Raw genomic sequence first — 12291 nt, 5'->3', positions numbered from 1 at the left:
AATGAATGTTCAACTTAAAAGAATGTGAACGAAATTAAATCCCTTTTGAAATTTAAAGTGGAAGCGAAGTTTAAAAGTCATGAGTTTCTGTTATAAAATTAAAATTTGTAAAAATAGCCACTAGTTTCTCGAGAGTCATGCAATCATATTGTAGCCAAATAACCCGGTGTGTTTCGTTTCAAGCTACCGCTATTATCCATTTATAAATGGATACTTGAAGTAGGTTCGACTTTGTAGACAGCCGAGTATATATTATACAAAGGTATCTCAACTTGAGATGAAACATCTATCGTAATTATAAGAAAAAATATGGAAATTTGAACGTCTCAGGGTTCACGCTCTTTGCGGTTTGCGCTCTTTGGGTTCACGGCATTTGGCTGGCTTAAGTGATTCATTTTATACACTTGTGTAGCGTTCACTATTTTGTCTATTATATTGTTTTCTTAAAGGATGCATATCGTTCACTCCTTTCAACAACGTCATAAATCAAGATACATGAATTTTCAGGAGATCGTTTTCAAAGTATAAAAATATAAAAAAATGAATTAAAAATAAATATCAAGCCACTTTTTGAACTTTTTCTGTGCAATAGATCTTTTAAGGGAAAATTATTGTTTTTTCTCCGTTTGTAAAATATTTAGTGTATTAAAAAAAATAATTAAACAATACATTTTCTTCAAAATACTAAAACAACACTTTTTACCCTGTAGCGGGTAATTATTAAGGAAAAATATGCCGCTTTTGCTGGGATATAGTAGTATTATTATGAGTACACTTTAACCTCCCGGTTTTCTACGAGAACCTTGTCATCATCAGGAGTGCGTGGAAGTTTTTGGTAAGGGAATGTTATTAATTATGAGTATTTTAATGCTTTTAATGTTTTAGAATTTAATAAAACCTGATGATGACAAGGTTCTTGTCGAAACCGGTAGGTTAAAGTGTACTCATAATAATAAAGTGGTTAAAACAAAGTTGTTTAATTTTATAAAGTTTATAAAATGTGTCACAAAGTATCTGCGAAAAACATTCAAGAAATTCACACCAATTTTTAAATATCAAGTTGATTATTGTTCAGACTCTCGTCTGTCAACTATAGTTTGATAAATTACAAATCTCACAAATGCTAACACTTGCAACATTTTGAGTGTGTCCAAATACTTGTTCACAAAATCTAGATTATCTCCAATTACAGGAGTTATTTTCATATTATTTTTTGACATCTCATCAAAGATGAAGAAGAATATGGAAGTCTGGGCATTTACGAGGCTGACGACCGTCATCGCTTAATAAAAAAGCTTATTTACATCTCACCAATAGATGTCTATAGTGAAGTTCTAGTGATTCAAGAAAAAGGTTTCTAAATTGGTTCATATATATAGAACTTCCAAGAATTTGAGTAGTGTGGTTGTCAATAATGGGTAGAATTGGTGAATGTTACACGTGTGTAAAGTGGCCACTTAAACCAGCCGATGACGGTCGTCAGCCCCGTAAATGCCCAGACTTCCATACTCTTCTTCATCTTTGATGAGATGTCAAAAAATAATGCTTACACTCTTCCGTTTTTGGGGTATTACTTATATTACTATGCGTTATTTTTTTTCATCCCGATTTTTACAGATAAAAACTGTGGTACACAATGTAAGTTTTTTTTCTCTCGATTGTTCCAGGTAACGTGTTCGTAATAGCAGCCATCATCTTAGAAAGAAACCTTCAGAACGTGGCCAACTACTTGGTAGCTTCCCTCGCAGTGGCTGATCTGATGGTCGCTTGTCTCGTAATGCCCTTAGGAGCCGTATATGAGGTAAATAATAAAATTTAAATTTATTTTAAACTTATAAATTATGATGTTTTGAACTATGATGTTTTGGACTTATACAGATTCATGTTTTAAAACAGTTGATATGGAAACCTTTTAAAATTTTACACCGATATTAAAATTGTTAAATAAGGTTTTAATACTTTGAAGTGGCGATACCGTTATGCAGCTGTAGTTCTAGGTTTAGAGAAAAAAAGTGCAGCCCTTGTTATTGGTGTATAAAATGATAATGGTATCTCAAATAATATATGAAAAATTATAATATGATCCATATCATATAATATAAATAAATAATTTAAAAATATATAATTTTTCATTCATACGTCATAAGTGTAAAAAAAATCAAATTTTTCCAAATAAATTAAAATTTTAATTCACAATATTTTCAGTGTGCCCCAATACTGATTCAAAGTTTTCTCAATCCAGCATCGATGTCTCTAGTGAAGTCACGTGTACAGTGTCATGAGATTGATGATATATCTAGGAGTTTTCTATTTCAAATTCAAAATTTCAGTTTTTTTGATTGTCTATCATGGGTACAATGATGAATACTGCACGTATGTAAAGTGATCACGTAACCAGCCTATGACAGATAAGACTAAGACTTCCAAATTCTTCTTCATGTTTGTTGAGATGTCAAAAATGTTTATGTTCGTTTGTTAAAAAAAATATTTTTCCTTAAGTAATTTACCAATTGCTTACCTGACCTTTCATTCGTTCATTCATTAGATTTTGCTTCGTCTGATTTTTATATGTTTTAGTTTATACATCATTCATTTAAAGATGAAAAATCCAAAATACAGTTGATATTCAAAATACTAGATTTTTTTAAAGTGGTCTTGAAAATTTACTTAATAAATGGAAAGAGGTTGTCAGTAATGACAACAATTAAAAGTTGTAAAAAAACATATAAACCTTAATGCGACACTATGAAATAATGATTTGATCCCTGGTCCACATCTTAACAACAATTTATATGAAACAATAATAATTTCGTGATTAGATGTTTAACCGAAAATGAAGGCTTTTAAAGATTTTTTCAAGCAAATTTCGCTCACTGATTTGTGTTTAATGGCAGCATTTTTTCATCATAATTATGTATTTTAACTGAGTCATTACAATACATTTTATAACATGTGAAATTACATTAAAACGCCATTTTATTGATATTATCGTCATTGTAATCAAAATTCGGGGGTCATTCTGGCGGGAAATTCCTTCCCATTCTCATGAATAATGCAAAGCATATTATTTCACCGCTCAGACGAGAAATGGCGCGCGAATATGAAAAAGCAAATTATACACGTTTTGTTCGCATTCTGTCACTTTCCTGGACTTTTCAGGCGGAAAACCTACGTACGCGAGAAAACAGAAAGCATTCGGATTTTTGCTTAAGAAGCGAGTATCAGCTAGGAGCCTTACTTTGATGTATTAGGTACATTATATTGTGCAGAAAATCGAATCCTTTTAACCATTTTTGTCTGCGCTCCTGTTATATAATAATGAAAAAAAATTAAGTTAAGTTAAAAAAATTTTATCAATTTTCATAGCCAGAAAATTTAAATGTTCTCAATATTATTAATATTTAAAGAATTTACTTTGTGGTTAGTCATTTTCACTTTTATATATATATTTTTTTTTAAATATATACATAATGTAATATTTATTTGTATATAACCGCTCAACGAGATATTTATGTCTACCGGTTTCGAGACGTACCCGTCTCTTCGTCAGGACAATCACTACAACAGCATGCCAACAATACTATACGTCACCACCACTATTTACACACTTATTTTTATAGAAAATTTAAAATAACTTTTAATTTTTTTTAATCTGAACCTTTTAACCATTTTTTCTGCGCTCCTATTGCATAATGAGGAAATATTTTTAATTATAATAAATTGAATGTTTCAACTTCGCCAGAAAATACTTAAAAGGAAACATAGTTAATCCTTTTATTATGAAAGTTAAATATAAGTTTTTTTTTTTTAACTCGTTATTATTCCACAAGTTATATTGTTATTTTTTTGTATATTATTTTCTGATAAAAAGTAAAAATAATATTTTGGCAACAAAGATTTCCATACAGTTGTTATTTTACTATTCTTCAAAAATATTCAGTCATGTTCATTTTTCATCCATTAAAAACATTTTTAAATAATAAAAAAAATTGATAACTACTACGCGCTTATGTACAGAGAACTTTGTCTAAACGCTATTTATTCGAATATTTACTTAAATTTTTTTAATTTGAGAACTTGAATATCTTAACGTCACTGCCTCCTTAACAATCTTAGTACATTTTCCGCTACAAACAGCGGTTTACGCATAAACTAACCTTACATAATGTTCCCCTGACTTACATAACCTAACCTCACGTTGGCTCGTAGCTTGCCAGGTGAAATGGAACGGAAAAAATGTTTTCATCATTTGCATGCAAAAATTGTATAATTTTTTTTGCAGAAACCATATTCCGTGTAACGGTTTACGTATAATTTTAACAAAGCATTCTTTAAAAATATATTTTTTTAAGGCTGAGCATTTCACTTCATTTGCTTGTATTTTATTTAGGGAAATTATTTTTTTGTTTGCAACATTCGCGCAACTACAGATCCCGTTTCTTAAAATTTTGTGTACAATTCTTATACAAACATCAGATTTTTTTAAAGTTGTTCAGAGTAAAAAGCTTAACTACTTTTTAATTGCTTAGCCCATTATAGCACTTGCATAAGATATTAGTTAGTTTTACTGTAGAGTTGTCGGAAATCTTGAAAAAAATATTCTACGTTGCGCGTTGGAACAATACATACATACATTAAAATAATTCTAATCACACGAAACGTCTTAGTAAAGGGTGTACTCTCAAATATACAATTCAGTACGTTTCTGGCTGTGCGAGAAGCTATTCGTGTATTCCGCATACATTTTTTTAGATTTTTTTTAAATGTATGCATGTAAAAATGTATGTGTATAAAGCGATCACTTGGACCAGCCTAAGATAGGTCGTAAGCCCTGTAAATGCCTAGACTTCAGAGTTCTTCGTATTTTTTAAAATACCTTTTTTTAATCTTTATGTAAATAGCTCCTATTAACTCCGATACAAAAATATCCATTATCCCTTTGTACCATAAGAAATAACATAATAAAACATATTAATTTTTGACATCTCATCAAAGATGAATGATTTACGAGGCTGACGACCGTCATAGGCTGGATTAAGTCGTCACTTTACACAGTGTAACATTCACCAATTCTACCCATTATCGACAACCACACTACTCAAATTCTTGGAAGTTGTATATATATGTGAACCGATTTCGAAACACTGTTCTTTAATCACTAGAACTTCACTAGAGACATCTATTGGTGATATGAAAATAAACTTTTTTATATGAGATAATCCTGATTTGTAAACAAGTATTTGGACACTCAAAACATTGTAATAAAATATGTTTAGTAAACGAACTTATTTTTAAAAAAAGTGTTTTTTTCCGTTTCGATATTTTTTTATGATTATAAAGATCGATATCACAATCATTTTTATTATTTAAAAAAATCAAATCACCGCGTTTGTGTATCATACTATCTGACGTACCTATATCTATTGTTAATATATTATTAGATTAAAACCAATATTTTTGGCTTTTCCACTTTATTTTTATTTGACCAGCGACCGGGTTTCGTCGTTACCGACATCAGTCTGATGATGTTGGTAACGACGAAACCCGGTTGCTGGTCAAATAAAAATAAAGTGGAAAAGCTAAAAATATTGGTTTTAATCTAATAATATATTATAAAAATGCAATTCTATCGCGCAGTGTCAGTGGATAATATAAATACATATATCTATTGTATTAACTCCAACGCAAAAATACCTGTTAATTTTTTTTTCAAAACATTATCATCATTTGTCCGCCTCCGTAGTGTAATGGTCAGCACATTCGGCTACCGTTCTGGAGGTCCCGGGTTCGATTCCCAAGGGGGGTAAAATAAATATAAGTGATTTTTTCACTGTCATATTTATTCAATATTACCCTGGACTGGTACCTGAAGCGGAGGGCTGATCACATTTCCTTCATGTGTATACGATCAAGATAACACTGCGTTTATATGACGCAGTGCCCTTTGCACCATTGGGGTGCGGATAAGGGTTTTATTATTATCATAAAAAATGAATGATAAATAAATATCGTACTTTCATGAACAACTTCAAGTCGCTGTAGTCGAAGTATTTGCTCACGAGAAGCGTATCACGAATTTCTCCCCTTAAAAGTTTGTAGTTGATAATAATTTACGGAAAATATTCTCATACAAGAGGAGTTACGCAGAATATTCAATTTCCGTACTCCTTGAGTCAATTATAATTTCTCCACAGCTGGAATCGAAGAGAAATATTTATTGAGCAAATATATAATGCTAAACTTTGACAACACAATTTATTTTCTTTATGAAATACCAATGTGAGTGTATATATATATATGTATATATATATATATATATATATATATATATATATATATATATATATATATATATATATATATATATATATATATATATATATATATATATATATATATATATATATATATTTATATATATATATATACATATATATATATATATATATATATATATATATATATATATATATATATATATATATATATATATATATATATATATATATATATATATATATATATATATATATATATATATATATATATATATATATAATAATAATAAAAATAAAACCCTTACCGCACCCCGATGGTGCATAGGGCACTGCTTCATATAAACGCAGTGTTATCTCGATCGTTTACACATGAAGGAAAGGTGATCAGCCCTCCACTTCAGGCACCAGTCCAGTGTAATATTGAATAAATATAAGAGTGAAAAAATCACTTATATTTATTAAACCCCCCTGGGAATCGAACCCGGGACCTCCAAAACGGTATATATATATATATATATATATATATATATATATATATATATATATATATATATATATATATATATATATATATATATATATATATATATATATATATATATAAATATATATATTTATATATATATATATATATATATATATATATATATATATATATATATATATATATATATATATATATTTATTACCTATTTCCATTACTCTTACATTTTTACCTCTGTTCACACTTTTGAATGTAGACACCATTTTGCAGCATTTTAATTCACTGTTTCATATTAAAAACGGTACTCTTATTGGTCGTTTTCCTTACACAGTAATGACACAATAATTTTTTTAACATCTTTTGTCAAGGGAATCATTGTGCTTTAATGAACAGATCCTTTTCGAAATTCGTATAGATATCGTTTAACTGAACTCCTAAATCTTCCCCAGGGTAGATGTGTGACTCTAGTATTAAATATCAATTATATCAAAAATCAGTAACAAAACTTAATAGAGGCTTGGATAACTATTTTTTTATTATAATAAAGTACAAATTACATTTGTCAAACAATATTTAAGATATTTTGCTTCGTTGAGCATTAATTAAAATTGCTGTTAATGTTCCAGAAAAAGTAGATTCTCCAGTACGAATTGACCTGGTATTTTCAGTAAAAGTTGATTAAAAGGAAAAAGTGATGAATTTGGATCAACATTTTCTAGTCAGAAATAACTACACCCGAAAATATATACTCTTACTGCCTTGAGTTTGTAGAACTTGAATTTTTGCCTAATCTTGCCTAACCTTACTGCAAACAGTTACATGTGAAGAAAACATGAGAATACCAGAATCAACCATTGTCAAATCAAACTATTTCTTATTAAGAGTATACTCTCAAATATGCAAAGGCAGTACACAACCAACTACGCGAGAAGCCACACGTGTTATCCGCGCACAATTTTTCTGTCATATATAGCTCACTCCTTTCAAGAACGTCGTAAATAAAATAAAAAATTGATTTTTCTGGAGAACGTTTTTAAATTTTAAAAATATAATACAATGTAATAAACATAAATATCAAGCCACTTATTGAACTTTCAATTGTGCTACAGATCTTTTTAGGTATAACCTGAAGGTTTTTTTCTCCATTTGAAAAATATTTCATTTATTTAAAAAAAAAACAATACCTTTTCTTCAAAATGCAAAAACAACATTTTCTGCCCTGTAGCTGGGATATAGTACATTTTCTTGGCATTCTGAAACCATGCACAACTGAAAAATGATGATTTTCAATTTATGGCGTTTTTGAAAGGAGTGAGCGATATGTGTATTACAATTTGGCGAAAAATTATTTTTAATAAATTTTTTTAACACTTTACCTTTCAATGTCTCTTTTCTTATTTCGAAGAAATCTTATTTTTTCAACACAAAAACATTGTTTTAAGCAATAAATACAATGTTACTTGGGTTTAAGGGAAATTAAGTTGAGGGCTATTGATTATCCCGCCTTACCACAGCAGGCATAGTTATCTCTTCCTAGAAAAAGTCGATCTGTTTATTTTCAATCAACTGGTATTTTAAGGAAGAGTTTACTATTCAATTCTTCCGAACAATCTTCTTTTCTCGTGACATATACATTCTCGAGCCTTTCCCTTCATTATTTTACAGCGCTCATATAATGTGGTACAAAATACTTTCTTATTACTTGTCATATCTCATTCTTAAACCCTGAAAAGTACATCTAAGTATTTCTTGAGTTAAGCTCCCACTCATCCGCTAAGCTCCTCTGATGGAAAAGTAAGCTTTATATTTTTTCATTTTGCTCTCTCAAAGGGTCATTCTTAGAGATGACAACCTGAAGAGTATCTTTCATTATTAAATACAAGTAGACTTTCTACGTCACTTCGCAGTATGATACTCAATCTGATGTTGTATTTTTTGAGATACGAGAAGTCTTTAAATAACAATGGGTTATACATATATATCACTCGATTATGTGAAAGTCAAATCAGCATGGGTCTAAAACCTGATTCAATTCATTTATGTACTCGTATCGCTCACTCCTTTCAAGAACATCATAAAGCACAAAACTTGATTTTTTAGGAGAACATTTTTAAAGTTTAAAAATATAATACAATGTATTAAAAATAAATATCAAGCCACTTATTGAACTTTTTACTGTGCAACAGATCTTTTTAGGTAAAACTTGAAGGTTTTTTTTCCATTTGAAAAAAAGTTAGTATATTTAAAAAAATGATAAAACAATACCTTTTCTTCAAAATGCAAAAACAACACTTTCTGCCCTGTAGCAGGTAAATATTCAGTTAAAAATATGCCTCTTTTGCTGGGATAAAGTACATTTTCTGGGCATTCCGAAAACATGTACAACTGAAAATTGACGATTTTCGATTTATGACGTTCTTGAAAGGAGTGAGCGGTATGTGTTTTTCTTTCCAAACTATTTCATTTGTTTTTTTTTTATGCTTTTTTTTGTAGAAATCAAAATAAAGGAACGTGTAAATGATCAAGAATTAACAGTTTGAAAATTGTAAAATTTTTTCGATATTAAATTTTTTTATCTGTATATTATGTTGAAATAGATTAAAAAAATATTATATGTAAAAAGAACTCCACCGACAAGATAACTCCATATAAGGTTGCTTGGTGGGTCTCTGAAAAAAATGTAACTTATGTTTTTAAAGAAATATAAATTTGTAAATGAATTAATGTAAGTATTTATGTTTATATACATATGTATTTGGTTAACAAATAAATATTTCAGTAAAAAATTAAAATTATAATTATAATTGCGACCTCTCAAAGCGCTCGGGTCGAGAGAAAACGTCACATTAATTACAATAAAACCTTTTTAAATATATTTTTTTTATCTGCTTAAGAATTTAGAAGAATTTATTTTAAATAAAGTAGATTTTTTTCCGAACAATCTGAATTGTGTATAACTTTGACAACCCTGAAAAGTGTGTAAGTGCCACTTACACACTTTCTTCGTAAGCTTAAATCGTCTTTCGTTCCTATTTTCATATTTTCAGGAACGTTTTACCGTAAAATTGTCACGCGTTCGTAAATTGGCCAAGTGTGAGTGAGACTTATATTGAAATGAAATTGAAAATCAATAATTCCATAGCATCTGACAGAAGTTGTCTGTATGACAAGAAATGGAGTGTGTTTTGGATGGGCTTAAAATGGGGGAAAATATCTTTATCGAATGGAGGTATTCTTCATGTGATGGAATATATAATATAATGTTGAATTAATGCCTTTTCAATTCTACAGCGATTTTTTCTGAATTCACAAACATCGTTTAAATCTTATTTTTATATACCATATATTCTACTACATTAAAAAACGCCTGAAAATTTATTATTTTCATCATTGTAAACCTAACTCTCCATCATATTACTCTCATCCTTTTTATCTCTACCTCTCTCCTCTCAATTACCTGATACTACTTTCTTTACATACGTAAAAGAACTATCTGTCCAGTTATTTAAAATAGCTTTATTAAGAATAAATCTTAGCCAACATCATTAGTTTGTTTTGGTTTGTTAGAAAATAATAGTTCTAAGCGATAAACCCGTTATTTTGCTTATACATATAAAATTAAATAAGTGTACATTGTACATACGTATATGAAGATACTTATTTATGATTCAATTATCTAAAAAAATCCATCTTTTATTTATTGAAGTTCTACTAAGCAAATAACACTTTTTCAAAATAGTCGTATTTACCAATTAAAACATAAATTTAAAATGGATAGATATTAAAACAAAGTGAATAAATGAAATTTAAGAAAAAAATAATACCTCCACTGTTTTACGCATACAATAAGCCTAAATATACTTATATATAATATATATATATATATATATATATATATATATATATATATATATATATATATATATATATATATATATATATATATATATATATATATATATATATATATATATATATATATATATATATATATATATATATATATATATATATATATATATATATATATATATATATATATATATATATATATATATATATATATATATATATATATATATATATATATATATATATATATATATATATATATATATATATATATATATATATATATAAATATATTATTTAAATAAAAAATATTGAAATATATCAAATTCATAAACACAAATCTCTTTTCGTGTCTCCATTAACAATCAGAGAAATTTGCTAGGAATCTGAAATTACATTTGATTTCAATACACGACACCGGCGCGGCGGCAGAAAATTTTAAGAAAGGTCGATTGGGACATCCGAAGTTTGATTTTGATCAAAGACCGATTTCTCTGAGGTTCAATTCAGTACATTATTTCCTAGAGAAGTATATGAAAAGAAATTGATTGACTCCATCCACCTCCATGTCAAAAACCCGGCAAAATTCTCCAATATTCTTGTAATAATATTTTTGAGCGCTAACGTTCAGATAATATTATATTCCCGAGATGATTCTGCTCATAAAAAATGTAAGGTGTGATATACATACCGTATATTTATTTTTCATAAAAGTCAATACAAAATATAACGTTTCTTACACTTTAAACGGGTGGTAAATTCGGTCGCTTTCCATTGATAATAATATTGTAAAAACAGGGTATTTCCGGGCATCACAATATTTTGGCGTAGATTTCTGTGATATTTTATTGTTTGAATAAGTTTAATAAAATAACAAATATAAAGTTTTTTCCACATATACATATATTATATGACCAGTGACCAGGTTTCGTCGTTACCGACATCAACACACTGGTGCTGTCGAGAACGTCTTATGGTGTCGGTAACGACAAAACCCGGTCAATAGTCAAATAAAATATATTTGTAAATAACTATATAGTTGTATTTTATTATATAAAATGCAATTCCACAAAGAATCGTCAATAAAAAGCTTAAATCTTGTATAAATGTATATGGTCTTATGTTATATCTTCATATTCATACATTTTCTCATACAAAGTGAAAACATAAATATATATTTAAATAAATAAATAAAATACCCTTCTTCAAAACTACCTTTTAATTTTTTTTATGTAAAAATTACTAATTTTGAGAACAACAGGTATCAACATCAACAGGTGAAAATACAAACTGGCAAGATGGATGTTGAAGGTAAATAAAAATCGTAAAATATCAAACATGAAAAATGGCTACAGAAAAATTCCGTAACTCATGGCTGCAAAAATTTACTGAGACTGATACTGCTCCCATAATGATGTTTACACTCTAATAGAAAATTGCACAAGAAGAATTGGGTGTTATTACACCATACTGCAGTTTAAATTTTATTTTTACCTAATAAATTGATAGAAAAATATTTAGCCTTGTATCCAAATGTGCCTTACATACCCTTTTCCCGAAATTCAGCACTTACGGGCTATCAATAAACGTGTTTTTCTACTCACACGATTCTCTCCTAGTGGGTACGAAATATACAATGCGATATTATATTTCATATTCGATTCAAACCCGCAACAT

General features: G+C 28.4%; 1 protein-coding gene across 1 annotated transcript in view; it reads left to right on the top strand.

Moving 5' to 3' along the window:
* Positions 1–1672: 1672 nt before the first annotated feature.
* Positions 1673–12291, top strand: part of LOC148301933 (5-hydroxytryptamine receptor-like) — a 36833-nt gene continuing 26214 nt past the window's right edge. The window contains exon 1 of the mRNA XM_088272476.1: positions 1673–1801. Coding sequence (XP_088128602.1) covers positions 1760–1801 — 42 coding nt within the window. The 5' untranslated portion in view covers positions 1673–1759. The remainder of the gene's footprint in view (positions 1802–12291) is intronic.

The sequence above is a fragment of the Brachycentrus maculatus genome, unplaced genomic scaffold (assembly GCF_059751285.1).
Source record: "Brachycentrus maculatus isolate JH-2025_06_01 unplaced genomic scaffold, ASM5975128v1 h1tg000499l, whole genome shotgun sequence".
In the NCBI taxonomy this organism is placed as follows: domain Eukaryota; kingdom Metazoa; phylum Arthropoda; class Insecta; order Trichoptera; family Brachycentridae; genus Brachycentrus; species Brachycentrus maculatus.
This window is presented reverse-complemented; position numbering and strand designations above follow the sequence as displayed.